The 19,511-nt window shown below is 46.7% G+C and overlaps 1 protein-coding gene across 1 annotated transcript in view; it reads right to left on the minus strand.

Annotated features, from left to right (window-relative positions):
* Nucleotides 1-5,649: 5,649 nt before the first annotated feature.
* The window catches only part of PANX1 (pannexin 1), a 38,268-nt gene continuing 24,406 nt past the window's right edge, over nt 5,650-19,511 (minus strand). The window contains exons 3-5 of the mRNA XM_024731277.1: nt 8,355-8,578; nt 7,057-7,715; nt 5,650-6,499 (exon numbers count right to left, since the gene is read on the minus strand). Of these exons, the coding sequence (XP_024587045.1) occupies nt 6,420-6,499; nt 7,057-7,715; nt 8,355-8,578 (963 nt within the window). The 3' untranslated portion in view covers nt 5,650-6,419. The remainder of the gene's footprint in view (nt 6,500-7,056; nt 7,716-8,354; nt 8,579-19,511) is intronic.

Raw genomic sequence — 19,511 nt, forward strand, 5'->3', positions numbered from 1 at the left:
CCCATAGGTGGAATTGTTGGATCGTACGGCAATTCTGTACTTAATTTTTTTTGAGAACCCGCCATGCTGTTTTCCATTTTGCATTCCCACCAACATGGAGCTGACTTTTGAAAAAAAGGTAAGAGGGGATGGGGACAGAGACGAGCACCTGAGGAAGCAGAGAGACCTTGAAGGAACAGTACATGTGGCCGCGTCAAAGACAGGAGGGACGACGGGGATGAGCCTGAAGCAGTGGGCAGGAGGTAGGTCCCCTAAAGTTTGCTTTTTTTTTTTGCGGTACGCGGGCCTCTCACTGTTGTGGCCTCTCCCGTTGCAGAGCACAGGCTCCGGACGCGCAGGCCCAGCGGCCATGGCTCACGGGCCCAGCCGCTCCGCGGCATGTGGGATCTTCCCGGACCGGGGCACGAACCCATGTCCCCTGCATCGGCAGGCGGACTCTCAACCACTGTGCCACTAGGGAAGCCCAAGTTTGCTTTTTATACTGAAATCCATGGAGAGTCCCAAGGGATTTAGAAGTGGTGGGGCTGGGGTGGTGATGAGGGTTGGCATTATCAGATCTGCTTCCCACGAAGGCCACTGAATGCGGAAGATGCATTAGACACAGAAGGACCATTAGAGGAATTCAGGGAAGCGGTGACAAGAGCCTGAAAAACAGTGTTGGGAACGAGTGCCTCAGAAGGGTGTGGGGTAGGTTAAACCACAGGCTCGGAAACAGAGAGGCTGGGATTTAGGATGACTTCCCTGGCAGGCAAGACACTAAGGTGGCCCCTGTGATTCCCTGATGTTCACGTCCTGTGTAATCTCCTCCCCGAGCGGGGCAGCACCTGTGACTCGCCTCTAGGCAACAGAACAAGGCAAAGGAGGAGGGATTTTGCAGATGAAAAGCAGCTGCAAAGCAGTTCATTTTGAGTTCATCAAGAGGGAGAGACTTCATCAGGTCAAAACCCTTAAGAGGGACCAGGCCCTTCCTTTTGTGAGAGACAGTCCTATGGGCTTGACTTACGCAGTCATGCTAGAGAAACTCACATGCCAGGACCTGTGGGTGGCCTCCAGCGAACGGTCAGAGAAAGCAGTCAGACAATCGCAAGGGAAATGAATTCTGCCAACAACCGGAGGGAGCTTGGAAGCGGCTCCTTCCCCAGGGTCACCTCCGGGTGAGAACGCTGACCACCCACACCTTGATTGCAGCCTTGTCAGACGCTGGGGAGGGGACCCAGCTCAGCCATGTCCAGACTTCTAACCTAGAAAACTTCCAGACAACAAATATGTGTTGCTTTAAGCTGTCGTGATTATAGTAAAGAGTTATGGAACAAGAGACAACTAATACAACCTCCAAGGTTCCCGGGGGGCGGGCACCCTAGGAAACAGTGGGGGAGCTAGAGGAGGTGATGACAGTCGCAGCTAGTATTTATGGAGTACTCACTATGTGGCAGTCACTGTATTAAGATTTCCTGCAGCTGATTTATTACCCACAACCGTCAATTGTGTTAATTGACCGTTGTACAAGGAAGTCTCCTTCTTAAGAGAGGGAGGCAGGCCAACCCACATTTGGCAGTATACAGCCACTATTCCTTCCTCTCCAACCCCAGGCAAACAATTCCCAATCAGAAAGCATCTGATTTCTGCTTTAGAAATTCCAGAATCTGTGGGCCCTTCATCAAGGGCTTTTTTCCTTTAGTTACTGACAAATGGATTTTAATATGTGCCATGAAGCCTACTGAATTTTGTGTATCTAGCAGAGAGGAATGAGCCTCAAGACATTTCAGAACTGAGCTTCTGCTACATCTTCCCTGATGAGAAGGTGAGAAATATTAAGACACATTTTTCATTAGAAAAGAAGTTTTATTTAGGTAGACAGGCCAGTGCAGAACAAAAACACTGTTTCACTTGTATGTATAGACACAGCAGCCTTGATTTTCAGTCTTTCAACTCTCCTTACACAGAAGTCAGCATGGTCAGAATGTAGGACGTGGACAGGTGACATATGTGGAAATATGAAATATAACAGTGATAACCACCCAAATGCAGAGCTTTCAAGGTTCTTGGTTTTTTTAAAAGGTCATTTTCTAAGACCGTAATTTGTTCCCATCCTTCAACCTCTGTGGCATAGAAACCAATCATTCTTACCAAATGACACAGCAGAAAGAATGTACTTATTTTTCATTAGAAGTTTTGAAGAAATGCAGTCATTAGAAAGAATTTACGCCTAGCACCACATTATAGAATACCAATGTATAGCTGATTCACTTTGTTATAAAGCAGAAATTAACATACCATTGTAAAGCAATTATACCCCAATAAAGATGTTTAAAAAAAAAAAAAAAGAATACCATTAAACTGTCATTCTGTTACTTTAAAAAGAGCCAACTTGTTAAAGAGGAGCAGATGGCTTCAGTTTTTGTAGGAAACGCTTGTGACATTGTGGAATTCTTTCTTCCTCTTCTGGTGGAGCAGGGGGAGGCACTCAAGGCATAAGAAACTTTTATAAATTTCAGGAACTTGAAGAACAATGACTGATCAAACCACATGCTTTAACTGACAGTATTTTTACAGCTAAAATGAGAACCCAGAAACAATACATTTCATCTAAAGCAGGCAGGACAAATCAATCACAGATTCATATCTATTATATTCCACAAACCACACAGTATCATCTTTGCCAAGCTTTTTCGAAGGTTTCACTTTACTTGTGAAAAATAGGGCGAAAATGCCAATGACTGCCCAGAAGGAGCCATTTCATCCCAGTGCCATCAGATGAAACCTCAGTTACAATTGCACATTTCAACATCCCTTTTCAAGAGGTTATTTTGGGAAATTACAGAGACAAGGACCTTTATAATTTCAATTGCCCTAGTCACTGCCAGGCAACACTGAACTTGTATTGAACTTGGAAAGTGATCACAACTTACTCCACAATAAAAAGCTAAAAATCGTCACTACTTACATGCAGAAACCTATTCATTTGCAGAACTACTCCTCTCTCCACTAAGAGGCCAAATGAACCTCCCCTCCCTTGCAGAGGACCACTTGCCTTTTAAAAACAAATTACAGTTGCCCACAAACTAGGATTTATTATAACGGTGTGTTCATTTATTCATATATTTACAGAATGCCTACTACACGCCAGCTATTGTTTTTCAGGAGCTTGTGATATAGCAATGGGTAAAAACTCCCACCCTCCTAGATCTTCAATTTATCCTGGAGATAAGCAAAAGAAACCAACACGGACGCATTTTAAATGCTGTGCAACAATCCTCTTCTAAGAGCTGAACGGTTCTCACAGGGCCGATGCCCACGGTGCCCTGCCATCCCACCTTAGCTCATTTTTGGAAAGGAGAGGGTACTCGGAACAGGACGAAGCTTCCACACATGAAACGCAAACATGCAACCAGACCCGCCATACAATGGGACGTTTCTCGCATTCTCCCAGGACGACTACAAAGTAGGACAAAGCACCTTACAGGTCAGGTGTATGCCCTTTCTCCCCATATTCCAGTGAGGCTGGCTGCACAGGGACGATGACTTGGGTTTGGAATAAGATCACTTCTGGTGGCCAGAGAGACAATCGCAGTCCATGCCAGCTCCCTGATCACTCCAAGCTACTTCCCCCACCCCACCGGCTTCTTTAATTGACTTTTTCAGTCTGAGTCTAGGAAATGATGTCAGTTACTCAAAGGGGACGACAGTTCATTCAAAAGTGTGCAAATGTGGTTTCACTAAGTATATGTACAGCTGAGACTTACTGTCGAAAGCAGACGCTTTCCACAAGGGTCACGGGAGCCTCCCTGCCGTGCGGCTCGGCCCCCAGGCGTTACAGCACAGCTTCTTAACCTGGGGTGCGTGGACCACCATGACCCTTGAAGGTGTATGTAGTGTTGTGTGTATATCTGAGGAGAGGGTCCACAGCTTTAAAGAATATACTTACGAGGGGGGTTTGTAACCTCCCAAAAGTTTAAGAGCCTCCATATTAGAGGGTCTCTGCCTGTCCCTTGGTGAAATTAAGTGTGGAGCTGGACACAGCTGTCAGAACAATCAGTCCCAGCCCCAGCTGTAATGCTGGTGTTACAAGTCTGGTTTAGAGGCCTCGTGGTGGTTTGTTAGGAAGACACAGGCCAGAAACAAGGTCAGCTACTACTGGCGGTGGTCACTGAGGGTCTGTTTTGCCCCCTTTTGTAAAGCAATGATGACTCCTCATCCTTGGAAATCTGCCACCTCAAACGGAGTCCTCCCTTTGAGGAGGAGGTGGATGGAGGAGTGGATGGAGGAGTTAACTTTCCTAATAACACTTTTTCTCAAGCCAAAATGTATGACCAGACATCCACGTCAGACTCTTAGTGCCATGACTCTTCATGGACAGCATCATGTACCCCAAGGCCTGGGTTCCCCCAACCCTGCAAGTAAGGTACCAAAGGTGATTGGAGCACTTTCTGTTCAAAATCAGTCTGTGTTACTGTTTTGTTTAAGCTTCAGCCTGGGGGATACGTGGCTCAAGAACCTCTGGGAAGAACTGTAACTAGTCTCTCGAAACCATCAGCTACAGAAATGATGGGAAAGAGAAGAACAATATGTGTCTCCTGAGAACACAGAGCATTTGCTGGGAGTTTTCTGGAAGGGCCTTCAGTGTAGTCACTCTTCCTCTAGATACCTGCCTCTGTCTTCACTGCCTTTTATTAGTCTCTAAACTCCTCAAAGATGAGGACCTGCCTTATTCACATCCTTATAGCCGGTCACTAGCGTGATGTCCGGGACATCACAGATGTTACTGGAACTCAGAGAGTAGGGATGGGGGGATGCAGAGGTTAAGGGCTCTAATTAAAGAATTACATGTGACAGGGCTTAGAGAGTCCCTGGTCCCCTAAAATAATGTACCTATTTTTACCACTTCAAACTATAAATTAGGGGCTATCTATAAAGAAGTTGAAGCTTTTTGAAAAAAAAAAAAAAAAGAAGGATAGCACAGAAAAATATACTTCAGAAAATTTTCAAATTATAAAAAGAAACCAGTGTAGAGAACTGCAATATAATATCTCAGATATAGTGATATAAAAATGCAGCAAAATTGATGATTTAGGTTACTGACATTTCCAAGTCACACTATTATTCAATGGTAATAAATATTATGCAAGTAAGAATAATTTAAAACACTGATTGCATCCTGGATATTTATCATTAGCTTTCCATCTCAGAAACCATCACAGAAGCATAAATAAAATCTGCTTTTGTGAATATTCTGAAAGGTGGAGAGCAGCTTATGTAATTAGATCAGGTAAACAACTGTCCCTAAGAGCCATCCATAAACTTTGAAGCTCCTGAGGATTATTCACTAGCAATGTATTAACTTTCTAAGAATAAAAACAGGGAGGTCCACAGATGTCTTTTTTTTTTTTGGCGGTATGTGGGCCTCTCACTGTTGTGGCCTCTCCCGTTGCGGAGCAACAGGCTCTGGACGCGCAAGCTCAGCGGCCATGGCTCACGGGCCCAGCCGCTCCGCGGCATGTGGGATCTTCCCGGACCAGGGCACGAACCCGTGTCCCCTGCATTGGCAGGCGGACTCTCAACCACTGCGCCACCAGGGAAACCCCACAGATGTCATTTTTAAGAATTTTGTATAAAATGTAAACATAGTTAGGATCTATTTACATGATCAGAATTGGAAAAAGGGTTTTGATATTCTGGGTCAGCCTTAAATGTTTATGAAACAATGCTTGGGTGATACACTATATACCCATTTGTAACATTTAGTCTATAATTCCCCATCAATGCTAGAATGTTCTTCCCAAATGGCCTCAATTTTGACATCACACGATTCTAAATTTAAATGAATTTTTAAAAGATGTTCTTAAATATAAATAAACTGCGAAGTTGTTCTGGCTCCAAGCACACCCATGTGGCAGATGTCATTTATACGTTCTGATCGTAATAGGCAAAACGTCCCTCACTTTAAGCCTTCTGCGTTCTGTGAATTTGTTTAAGTAACATCCTGTCTCAAATGCTTTTGACCACAGAGGACTTCCCTGCAGACAACCTCTTCCAAAGTGATTGGATCCCAAAGTCCTTGCTTTCCAGCAGCTCCGAGGCTTGTTGCACCATCTGTACATAAAGGTGTTTTTCTCTGAGGCACTAAAAGGCCTCTTACTCTTACTAGGATTACTCTTTCCACTTTCCGTCTGATGATGACGTACACATCTACGTTTGCTGTGGCTTACTTGTCTCCACGTTGTCTCGTAGGAAGCTCACGAACCATCCTCCACAACGTTTTGTTGACCATCGTTTTCACCAGGGACTCAGTAAGACATACCCAGTATCTCTGCTGAGAACCATCTACTGCGAACCAGCTGGGTACCTGCCAGAGGTTCTTCAGCCAAAATGAATCCCATGTTGCCCAGGTCGCTGATCTTAAGTTCACGGGAAAAAAATCGTCAGCAAGAAGTATCCAGAAGCCTCTGTCGAGCATTCTGCTCTCCGTTATTTATTTTCGTTCCACTGTGTCCATTCAAATCTGTCAAAATGGAAAACAAGCATTTATGACGGAAGTCCCTCGGCAGGACCCATCGGCGCTAATTAACTTCTGCTATAAATCTACCTCCTGGTCTTTGCCTTACCCAGTTAATCTTAGCCTCGTTGCAGAGCAGCAGAAGTTGGGTCAGGGCGACAGTTAAATCAATAAACTCTCAGTCCCTTTTGTAAGCGTTGGAGAGTGACAGAGAAGACGATCGGCAGTATAGGGAGAAAAGCCGGTAAAACAAGACAAAAATTAGCAAGAATGACATCAGAGAAGAATGCTTGAGCAAGAGATGGAGTATAAGAAAGACAGAGAATGAGGAGAAGGAAGACAGCACAGCCCAGAGAAAGCACAGATGCTTTCCTTTGGAAATCTGGGGCAGCACCAATGCTTTCCCCTCTCTCTCCCAGCACTGAGGGGTTTCACCTAAAACCACACCAGGAAAACGGTTTAACAACAGTGGGCAGGGGTAAAGACTGTCGGTCATTCATAAAAGGCGGCTGCAGAGGTGCTCCGTGGGCTTCCGCAGCTTCCACCCTGAGAGCTAAGCCTACCTTTGAGATCTGCCGTCTGGTCCCCCTGCTCCTCTGCCATCATCTCCACGGGCTCAGGATTTTTGCCATCAACCACGTCCATCTTGATCGTGCCGAGGTTTGTCAGGAGAAGCATGGGGTCAATGCCCTGACAACTGCTTTTAATATTCTCCAGAACCTTAAGACACTTGTACGACTTGAGTTCACTAATATTCTCCTCCAAGAAAAGAATGTAGAGGCTCAAGTCGTTGTACCCTTCCGACTTGAAATGCAGAACATCAAAAGTGGGCAGGATTTCATACACTTTGAGAACATCCGTCTTCTGTCGGAATGGAACAAACAGCGTGTAGACCACCAGGGGAGCCAGCACGACATAAACCACGAGGTTGATGAAACTCAGCAACTGGAAGATGCCGACGGCAATGAGTTTGCACTGGAACCGATCGGGGACAGTGCTGTCGTTTTTCAGGATGCCAGATTTGATGTTGCAGATGAACTCATCCGAGAGGGAGGAGAGGCTAAAGTAATAGCCCAGGTAGACGCCTGCTAACAGTATAATGCTGAGTGACAGCACCCGACAGCTGATGTACTTGACAATTAAACTTTTGGAGTTTTTCTTTGTCTTTAAGTACTGCTCCACAATTGGGTACTTGAAGTGGCTTTCCGATATCTCCCACAAACTGAAAAGAAACAAATAAAAATAATTTAAACCCTTAACCAAGACTGTCAAATAGAAACACATTCAACAGTATCACACCGAAAATCTCCAATGCCTTCCCTCCCGTACTTCTCTACCTGTAACTTCACTAGAGTACCAGGGAATAAAATCAGGTTTTTTAAAAAAAAAAAAAGGAAAAGCAATAATAAAACACTTCCCCCCCCTTAATTTTTTTTTTTTTTTTTTTTTTTTGCGGTACGCGGGCCTCTCACTGTTGTGGCCTCTCCCCTTGCGGAGCACAGGCTCCGGACACACAGGCTCAGTGGCCCTGGCTCACGGGCCCAGCCGCTCCACGGCATGTGGGATCCTCCCGGACCGGGGCACGAACCCGTGTCCCCTGCATCGGCAGGCGGACTCTCAACCACTGCGCCACCAGGGAAGCCCCAAGGGAAGGACTCTTGATGTGACGACAGGTGCTGGGGCAGACAAGTGAGGGTGAGATTTGGGGCAGTGGGCCTTCCTGGCTCCCAAAGGGGGTCACCAGGTGGATGACAGCTCCCCATGTACTGGTAGTGAGAACCCTAAGCCCAGATGGGCGAGAGCAGGGCTGCTAACTCATACTCCCAAATCCTGATGGGCCAGCGGCTGGGGGCTAAGTTACCTTTGCCCCAGGTTCTCATTAACTTCTCGAGCTGGGCAGGCACCGTCTCTCAAGTCAAGGTCACGCACGCTCTTTGCAGCTCTAATTGCGCGGTTGTAAACTTTGTCAAGTTCTTCCATGATAAATTTCAAATCTGAGCAAAGATGAGGAACAGCTGCGAAACGCCAGAACAGGGAGGGAAGGTACAGCAGGATCGCCACCAGTAACAAGATGTAGGGGAAAAACTGAAAAATAAGAGAGCGAATCACTGGATCAACAGACCACCCCCTGAAGTAACCATGTTAAGCACTGCTAGCAGTTTTCTCATTTTGACACAAAAGTGCGTACCCACATCGCTTGTGAAAGTCAGGCTCCTTACCCAATAACTACTTCTTATGGCTAAATTCACCTGTCCAGGTAATACGTGACACTGGTAACTACCTTTCCCCTCCACTTCGATAGACTTTAATTTGAAATCGTTGGCAGCTACATGGTGACACATGGTGTCTCCTCCCTAATTACAGAAGGAAACAAAAAAATAAAATGATTCCCCTGTCCTTTAGAATAATCACTTGACAAAATCGCAATTAAGGAACATGTAAATGTCACAGTGGCCTCTGGGTTCTTCTTTTTTTTTTTTTTTTTTTTTAATTGCTATGGTTTTAGGAGGTCACTAAGGCTTTTAGAATTCTGTCGTTTTCCTCTCTGGAATTTGGGAGAATGACAGAAATGCATAACGTTGCTCAAAACAAATTAGAAAAATGTTGGCTTCAGTGATTCTGTAATCACCCCGTGAAACAGCTGAAATAAGCAGGTAAAATGCAGAACAGACTTCCATAGTGGACAGACCGTGAGGACCACCCAACATCCTCATTTTACAGCCAGATAATCTCAAGCCTGGAGAACCACAATGGGTGACAGTCATGAGGGGAGCAACCCGATCTCGATGTACATTCAAAACAAATGAGAGGGGATTCAGAAGTCAGAGAGAGCTAAGTGCATCCAGTAACCAGGTCCGCGGGGCGGTAAGGAAAGGCTTAGCCTCAGAGAAGACCAGGAAGCTGCAGCCAGAACAGATCTGAAATTAAACTCAGCTGAGTGGTCTTTGCAGAGAGGTTGCTGAGCCTTTGACCTCAGTTTCCCTATCTATCAAATGGTCGCGTAATACAGGTGTTATAAAGATTAAATTAGATAATTTATGAAAAATGCTTTGCATGGTGCCTGGCACGTCGTAGGCACTAAAACACAGCAGCTAAAACCAACGGAAAGGCTACTGAGTGAGCACGTTATCTTCAATCCTCACAATGACCCTGGCAAAGCCGTTGCCGATGGCCTCGCTCTGCAAAGAAGATGCCCAGAGCAGTTTCTGGCCACAGAGCACAAAGCTGGTGATAGAGACAGAATATGAAGCTTGACCTTTCTGATCCCAGAACCATGCCTCTTTCACCATAATACACTGCAAATTATTTTACTTCTCTGGAAAACTCCTCCCTACCTTTGGATTGGTCTCTTTCCACAGCTGCTCAGAGCTGTAACAGGAAGAGGCTACGATGGCCTTGAGTTGACACAAAACTCCCACCCCGACCTCTCTGGGAGCCGGCAGCAGACCAAGTAAGGGTGTGACTCTCACTATAGATCAGATGTACAGAAAAGTTGCAAAGATGGTCCAGTGCGTTCTCGAATAACCCTCATCCAGTTTTCCCCTCTGTTGACGTTGGACATCTCCATGGCACACTTGTCAAGACGAAGGAACCATCGTTGGTACATTACCATTAGCTACATTTCAGGCTTTTATTTGGATTTCTCCAGTGTTCTCATTATTGTCTTCTTTCTGTTTCAAGATCCCATCCAGGGTATGCATTGCATTTTGTTGTCACGTCTCCCTAGACACCTTGGTTCTGTGACAGCTCCTCAGTCTTTCCTTGTTTTTCATGAAGAATAACGTTTTTAAATGCATAAAAGAACACATAAATTCGCAAAGGAAATGGATGATGTTGATATATAGCTGTCACAACATTAAAAGACAAATTTGTATGTGCGTCATTGTCAACACATTTAATGGGATCTAACAGATGGTCCAACAACACAGTAACTCTGAAGTGATGAAGAGTAAAAAATACTCTAAGATAGCTGTGATTTCTGTTGGTGACAGTCACACATGGCACTAATACCACTATAGATTCTTGCCTACTTACATACATATTTTTTAATGTTAAGTTTTAGCTTGAGGTACATAAAAAATAAAGCTGCCCTGTGTCTTCTTATCCTAGTTCGTGGACTTCCTGATGCTATCATGGAGCCCACTTTAGGAATCCCTGCCCCAAGGGCAAGAGAAATAGCACAAATGGCTCAGAAACTCCGCAAAGCCCTCACCAACGTAGCTGCTTCCCTTTGGGGTTCTGGCATGGGATGGGGTCCTCAAAACTATTAATCCGGGCTTCCCTGGTGGCGCAGTGGTTGAGAGTCCGCCTGCCGATGCAGGGGACACGGGTTCGTGCCCCGGTCCGGGAGGATCCCACATGCTGCGGAGCGGCTGGGCCCGTGAGCCATGGCCGCTGAGCCTGCGCGTCCAGAGCCTGTGCTCCGCAACGGGAGAGGCCACAACAGTGAGAGGCCCGCATACCGCAAAAACAAACAAACAAACAAAACCAAACAACTATTAATCCAATTTGCAAAGAGCTGCTACACAATGACACACACAACAGGCTGTGATTAGCTGCATTTTGGCTACATAATTCATAGTTGGCTACACTGAAACGCAGTATTCCTTCAATCCTAGTCACTCTGAAGGGTGCTCATTAGTATAAAAATTTAACTGCGTGACGTAGAGTTTCTGCTGCTTCCATAACTGAAAGAACCAGACATTTCCTTTGGGAACCACAGAGGGAAAACTATTTCTAACTTGGGGCTGTGGAATATGTGTATAAGTCACTTTTGGTTCAAAGCTATTTGAATAATAGTATTTTATCTCGAACTGTTCTTGTGAAGTAGGAAGTGACTGTTTACAGTCTGTAGCAATTTTTCTAACATGCCAACACCGTGTAATAATTAGCACCAATGAACAGTTCAACACTGAATGTTCACTGCAGTTTGAAAAATGAATGTTTAAAGGTGTTTGCTTTCTTCTAAAATATCCTTGTACCTTGATCGCCTCTAGGGGAATGTAGTTGAATGCCCCGTTTCTTAGTTTTTCTCCATAGTTAAACCTCTTTTTTATTTTTCATCAAAAATGAAAAGGTGATTTGCAGTGAATCTGCAGCAAGATGGCTTTAAAGTGAATTCAAATGAAATGCGAATCCAAAAAAAGCATTAAATTATAGTCTTTAAAATCCTTTTGTCCAAATAAGGAACATGGAAAAACTACCGAGCCTTATGAGTACATCTGCTGGATGGGAACGGCTTTGTTTCGAAGCTCTGTCTACTCCCAAGTGGTTCTGAGATGCTTGGCATCTTTCAAAGCTATGATTGCATGATTCTGTACGATGCCCATGTTAGTTAGTGCTGAGCTATTCCAAAGTTGGTGAAGCTTCTCATAGCAAGGTGAAACCAAGAACTTGGTACACTTTTCAGTCTCTGAAAAGAGACTGAAAAGTCTCTTTTTAAATCTGCCTTAAAATCTTGTTTTGTTTCTGGAAAGGGTTGTAGTTATAACAACAGACCCTCCAGATGGCAGGGACCTTGGAGGGGATGCGCCCCAGCCTCCCTCCCTGTTCAAATCCCCTCTAGCTCATCTAAGGCAAAGGAACATCCAATTAGGACTGAGCGACTCCTCCCGTGAAAAGGATGTGATCACGTCTTATGGGATTAAATGCAGATGGGTAAATTCATTCAAAAATATCTCCTGGGCACTTGCCAGGTACTAGGCAGTGGGCTGGGAGCATGGCCCCAAAGAGGAAGTGCACAGTTTGCCCCAGGACCACACAGGTCAGGTGGGAATACCAGCTAATAATTAAATAATCAAAACGTAAAAGTGATGATCACAAAATATGTAGTACTGAGGGAACAGAGATGTCCTTGGGGAGGTGAGGCAAGGCTTTGTAAAAGAGGTAACATCTGAGCTATGTCTTAAAGTACAGTGAGGCAAAACAACAAAGAACCCATAAAGCACTATTATGGGGACTTCCCTGGTGGCGCAGTGGTTAAGCATCCGCCTGCCAATGCACGCGATACGGGTTCGAGCCCTGGTCGGGGAAGATCCCACATACCGCCGAGCAACTACGCCCATGCACCACAACTACTGAGCCTCTGCTCTAGAGCCTGCGAGCCACAACTACTGAGCCCACATGCCACAACTACTGAAGAGGAGAGAGAATTAAGGGGGTATGTCATTCTATTCTGCACTCAAGGGAAGACACCCAAGGCAGCAGGCTTCGTGCTGGGTGACATTCTGGAAGGGACCTAACAGGAGGAGAGACCTGTCAAAGAGAAGATGGCAAGCAGAGCATTTGTGTGTGAAAGAAGAAAAGACTCCTGTCAAGAGAATTAGAACCAAGTTACAAGGAAGCAAGGAAAAACCTTCCTAAAGATCTGTACGAACATGATATGGACTATCGTATGAGGCAGGGAGTTCTCTTTCACTGGATCATCTGGGAGGGCTTCAGAGCTCTAGATCAGGGATGGGCAAACCTTTTCCCGCAAAGGGCCAGACGGGAAATGCCTGTGAGCCATAGGGCCTCTGTCACAACTAGGCAACTCAGTCATAGTATAAAAGCAGACACAGGTAATAACGTGTAAATGAATGGGCATGGCTGTATTCCAATAAAACTATCTGCAGAAATGGGTGATGGGCTGGATTTGGCCGGAGCGTGTATGTCAGTTTGCCAGCCCCTGCCCTGGACCTTTGCTTTGCAAAGAGTGGTCCACAGACAAGCACCCTCAGTATCACCTGGGAGCTTGTTAGAAATGCAGAATGCAGGCCCCCATCAGACCTGCTGAATCTGAGTCTATATTTCAATAAGATCTCCAGGTGATCTACGTGCACACAGAGTTTGGGAAACACTGGTTTAGATGAGTGGTGTCTACACTGGAAGCCAAGCTGGCCCAGCAGAAGCAGACTCTCCTAAAAAGTAGATAAAAAACCACATTCCTGGCCTTAACCCCACAGGTTCCAACTTGTGTTCTGGATGGGGCCTAGGACCCTGTGTTTTCACACAGATAATACTAAGGTTTGAAAAACTCTGGTCTGGAAGCCTCAGAGAAGCCCTGCAACTAAGTTTCTGTGAATCCACTTAACGGAAATACAGCAAGATTTGACAACTCTGTTCATTTTATTTTCTTGTTGTTTTTTGTTTTTGTTTTTCAGTCAAAAACTGGCTTTTGTGTTTCAGAAAGAAATCTTGCCTAACAGTTGCTTACTTTATGAACTTGAACAAAGAGACCAGAACACCCAAAAGGGCCAGTTGTCAAACAGTCCTAGAGTGCCACCTGCTGGCCCCTTGGATGAATGAACCCATATTTCCACCAGAGACGACTCCTCAGATACTAGAGGCTACTAGAAATAAATGGAGCAGAAGAGAAAGGGAGGAGAAACAGGGCAGGAGAAATGAAAGAAGTAGGTGGGGAGGGATGACAGCATGAGTTATACCACTGCCATAAACTACACCAGTACATACTTCAATATTACACTGAGTAACTTCTTTGCGGGGGGAGGAATTTGGGTCTCCTGGTTTTAACTCTGGCCTCAGAAGTGCGTTGAGAAGTGTTCACATAAACCCTGTGCCTCTAACCCGCTCATTGTGAGCACCAGTCAGAATGCCTCTAGAGACCTAAGTCTGGTTCTGATCATGACCTGCAAGCTACCTCACTCCTCTCCTCCCTTCCACATGTGTGTTCTGATCACCCACTGTGGACGGTGCATTGTTCTCGGGGTACAGTGATGAACAAGACACATCATGGTCTCCGCCTGCATGGAACTTAGAGTCTTGGAAATAAAGAATCAATTAAGGAGAATTAAGGCAAGTAAGGACCATGTCCCAGGGTGATTCCAGGAAAAGTACGGGCTGCTCTGGGAATACACAACCAAGCAACACAGACCAGGGTGGAGTGCAGTTGATATTCTGCTTGGCCAGTGGCCCATTTGTAGGATCTGAAAGTCTGAGGCAGGGCATGTAGTCTACTGTCTACACAGCAAGCCCACAGTTTTATTCCTGGATGCGTCACATTGACCCACCTGGCCCTTGAAGCAGTCTGAACTGGCAACAACCCTCAGTCTAGAGGTTTAGAGGAAGCTTCTAGGTGGAAATGATATTTAAGCTGAGACTGGGAAAATGCATCAGGAGTTCACCGGATTTGGAAGTGAGGCTGCAGTGGTTCACAAGGGCCAGAGGGAGACTGAACCTTGTTAGCCAGAATAGTTTTGTTTTGTTTTTTTAAAGAAATAAAGACATTTCATAGGGACACTGGAGGGTTTTGTTTAGGGAAATGACAGTCAGGCAAAAAAGAACACCTGTGATTATGTGGCAAGGGGTAGTAGAGTAGGAATGACAGCGGCAAGATGGACAAGAGGACGGCTGCTGCCCTAGGGGCTGGAAAGAAGGATGAAGAGTTTAAGAGCTCCTTATGAAGACAGACCCGATGGGGCTCAGTGACTGACAGGATGTGGGGATGGAGAAAGAGTCAGAATGGCCCTCAGACTTCTGGCTGATGTAACAGGGTGGCTGGTGGTGTCATTAATTGAGCTAGAGGTCACAGTGGGGAAAGGCAGGAAACAGAAGTTCAGCTCTGAACAAGCTGGGCCGGAGTCGCGTGCCAGACCTTCAAGTGTTCAAGTTCAGGGTTCAGCTGGGTGTGTGGATCTGGAGCTCAAGAGAGAAGGCTGGGGGCTTCCCTGGTGGCGCAGTGGTTGAGAGTCCGCCTGCCGATTCAGGGGACACGGGTTCGTGCCCCGGTCCGGGAGGTTCCCACATGCCGCGGAGCGGCTGGGCCCATGAGCCATGGCCGTTGAGCCTGCGCGTCCGGAGCCTGTGCTCTGCAACGGGAGAGGCCACAACAGTGAGAGGCCCGCGTACCGCAAAAAAAAACACAAAAAACGAGAGAGAGAGAGAAGGCTGGGTTGGAGACAAAGACCTGGCTGTGAACTGCCCATGGAAAGAAACTGAAACCAGGGACATGAAATGGTCCAGGGAGAGGGTGCAGAGGAGGTGGCCTAGGACAGAACGCCAACTTCTCAGCGATGGACAAAGGGAGACTCTAACCGGAGAGTCAAGAGAGCATCTGCAGGAGGGCATGGTCCACCAGACTGGATGTCAGAGAGAAGCCAAGTAGCATAAGCCCCTGCGAGTGAGAATTAACTTAGCAACAGCGAGGTCGTGGGTGACCCTGGGCAAGACCAGTTTGGTGGAGATGGACATGCTAAAATGTCAGTGGGAAGAGAGCCTGCGAGAAGGGATGGGTTGAGGATGCAGAGGAGAAAGATGGGGAGGGGGATCCAGAGCACAGTGGGTCACACAGGAGAGCAGCTTCGTTCGGGAGAAGGGGCCTCATCCATTCACCAAAAGGACAGAGAAGGCTGGTGCTGCATGGGGACATCAGGGACGTGTGATGGCAGGGAGCTGAGGGTGTTCTCGTGTCCGAGCTTCCGTCTGCTCTGAAGGGGGTGGGGGAGGGCCTTGGCGGGCAGGAGGTGGCAGTAGGGAGTGGGATGTCCTAACGTACCTCCAGGTAATGGGGCACACAGAGCGAGGCAGCCACTGGAACGGTGACAAGTGGCAAGGGGGTGAAAGTCCTTGGAGACAGAGAATGGTGCATCAGCTGTGTATCTGGGAGGGCGCAGAAGGCACCCTAGGGTAAAGAACTCTCACCGAAGTCCTGAATGAATGAGGGGGTGGGGATGATGTAGCTCGGTGTCGAGAACGAATAACTAATCTAAGGAGGCGGGTTTTTACATGACGGAAGCACAGACAGAGTGAGGAGTAAAGATATGGGAAGACGACACACATCTCCACGTCCACCCGGAATTAAGGACCTCCTGGGTCAACAGTGGGCTCCCCCACTGGACAGCTGTTCTGCTGGGAAGACCCTCTTGGGGCCGAGCTAAAGTTCACCAACTGGTAACTTTCACTAACAGGTGAGAGTCTAGATTTCTAAAGCCGCACAAACCTGTACCTATTCACATGTGAAATGGTCCCAGCCAGCTGAAGATTCATGAGTCCATCGAGTGTGGAGAGGCCAAAAGAAACCAACAGGAAAAGCTTTCTAAACTTGAAAAAGAATCCAACAGCCCAACATTTGGGCATGTACTCAAAAGAACCGAAAGGAGGGACTCGAACAGATATCTATCTACCCATGATCACAGCAGCACTATTCACAAAAGCCAGGGGGTGGAAGCAACTCAAGTAGCCACTGATGGATGAATGGCTAAACAAAATGTGGCGTATACATACAATGGAATATTATTCAGCCTTTAAAAGGAAGAGGATTCCGACGCATGCTACAACACGGGGGGAAACTTGAAAACATTATGCTAAGTGAAATAAGCCAGACACAACCGAACAGATATTATTTGATTCCACTTCTATGAGGTACCTAGAGTAGGCAGACTCGAAGAGACAGAGAGCAGAGTGGTGGTTGCCAGGGTTGGGGAAGGGGAGACAGGGAGTTAGTGTTTAATGAGTATGGAGTGTCAGTCTGGGAAGACGAAAAGGTTCAGATGGGTGGTGACGATGGCTGCAAAACAGCGTGAATGTACTTAATGCCACTGAACCGCACACGTAAAAATGGCTGACACGGTGAATCTTACAATGTATATACATTCTCACATACACACACCACTCGAAAAGGCATCAATGTGAACATAAGGCAGCTGTGATTACAGAATCTGGCCTGGCTAAGAAAGTCACACTTATCCAGGTAAGATCCTCCTACCTTATCTGGATCTCCTGTGGGTCTGTTTCTACTTCTGGGTTTCCTCTCGTGCTCTGGTTGTTTTTGATTGAGTGCTGAACATCACAGGTGAAAAACCGGAGCGAGAATCTGAGGCTCTGGAGAAGTTACTTCCTCCAGGGAGGACTGGCTTGTTTCTGCTTCTGGCTGGCAGGTGGACTAGAGACACTGACAATCCCAAATCTTCTTCATTCAACCGACACTGAAATGCTCTGAACCAAGACTCTAGACCCTATGAGGGCTGGCTGAACTCTGGATCACCCCTCACTCCTCAGCGATGGCCTTTCAAGCCTACGGTGTTGACCAGGGTCCCTCCAACTTGGGCTATTCAATCTTTGTCTCCAGCCCTGTGAATCTGGCAAGAACTCTGCACAGATCCTCAGCCAAACTTCCACGAAAACAAGCTAGACTACCATCACCAGAAAGAGAGCTCCTTCGTCTTTCACTAACATCGAAAACTTAAGCTTGACTACCCACGCTGCTCTACAAGACTTCCCCTCCTATCCTGCAGGGGCAGTGGGAGCCCAGAGAACTGATTCTCATCTTACAGCCAGCAACTAGTCCTGTGACTCCTGGGCGTGACCTCTCAAGGTGTCCTTATCCTCACGTGTAAAATGCATTTGGATCACAATCTTTGAATTTCTTCTTACTCTAAAGGTTTTGCAGTCTCTAAACATCCCTGCCAACTCTTACATTGGACAATCCCATAATATACATTCTTCTTCTGTGGATCCATCAATCTCCAGCCCGGCCACTGATTACAACTTTCCATTCTCAGAAGACCATTAAAACAGACAGATTTAAATTACAACAGCATGCATTTAGATTTGCAAACAAAGATGTTCAGTTTCTAGAACTGTGCCCATTCATACGGAAGATCCTTATTACTCGCTGCCTGGGCTACTACGTCATGCAAAGTTGATGAGGACCCAACTGACGCTAAGGCCGAAAGCCAAAGAGAAAAGCCCAACCCCAAAGAAGAAAGGAGTCAGTGTAGGGCATCATTGTGCCAAATGGCACGCAATACATAAACATGAGGGAAACAAGCCTGAGTCACAGCAAAGGACTTAAACTGTTCTTTTTAAAAAAGAAGTATGCTGACTGTTCAGCAACAGGTCGAGGCAGGAGAGAGTCAAACAAACATCAGTCTTTGGCTTTTTAGAAGCTAACATACCGGGACTTCCTGGGTGGCGCAGCGGTTAAGAATTCACCTGCCTATGCAGGGGACACGGGTTTGAGCCCTGGTCTGGGAAGATCCCAAATGTCGCGGAGCAACTAAGCCCATGCGCCACAACTACTGAGCCCATGTGCCACATCTACTGAAGCCCACATGCCTAGAGCCCATGCTCTGCAACAAGAGAAGCCACTGCAATGAGAAGCCCACACGCCGCAGCAAAGAATAGCCCCCGCTCGCCACAACTAGAGAAAACCTGCACGCAGCAACGAAGACCCAACGCAGCCAAAAATAAATTAAAAAAAAAAAAAAGCTAACACACCATGCTTTCCTTGGTGGATGCTAAAGATTCATTTGCACGATGAACAAAAGAACCAGTGGCTGAAAGTAATGACAGGCTGAAACAAAGTCCTACTTTCACGAGTATGGAGAAGACCCAGCGGAGCTGCTTCATCGCTCAGAGAACGTCCTGCTGCACAAACCTGCCAACTCTGGCCCAAGTTCCACACTGCCCAGCCTTTGTGAGCCCTGCCTCCACACTCCCCCGACCACGGAGCTGCTGACCTGCTCCTGTTCTCTGCAGGACATTGGTGTCTCCCAGGTAGCATCTCCCCTTCCTTGCAGCATGTGGACCCATCAGAAAGCAAAGGCATGTGTTCCAAAAGCTGTGCTGCAATTAGTACCCCCAGATGGAATCATCCCTGGGCTTCTCGATGCTGCAGTAACACATGCGCTGGAAGCTACTGACCTCTACGTGGGTCCTTACTTTTTCCAAGAGACCCTGTGTGTGGTGGAATAGGAGCTGGCCGAAGCTCTGAGTCCCAACTCTGCTGTTCTCTAACGAAGCTCACTGAGGCATAAAAAATGTACTGAGAGCCTCAGATGGTTGACACCGCTGGGCATCAAGGGTAGAAAGGCCACCGAGACACATGAGGTGCCGGCGACTATGGAGCTAAAATCAAGGAGCGCCTCAGTTTCCCATCTGCTCAAGGAAGGTGCTGCACCAAGTAATCTCTGAGGTTCCTTCTGATTTTAATGTGCTACAGTTTTACGATCTGAGTTACAGCCCTGGTTGGCCACACGCATCCATGTGGCTTTGGACTGGTGCAGCCTCTCTGGGCCTC

The sequence above is a fragment of the Neophocaena asiaeorientalis genome, unplaced genomic scaffold, assembly GCF_003031525.2.
Source record: "Neophocaena asiaeorientalis asiaeorientalis breed wild unplaced genomic scaffold, Neophocaena_asiaeorientalis_V1.1 scaffold143, whole genome shotgun sequence".
Lineage (NCBI taxonomy): Eukaryota > Metazoa > Chordata > Mammalia > Artiodactyla > Phocoenidae > Neophocaena > Neophocaena asiaeorientalis.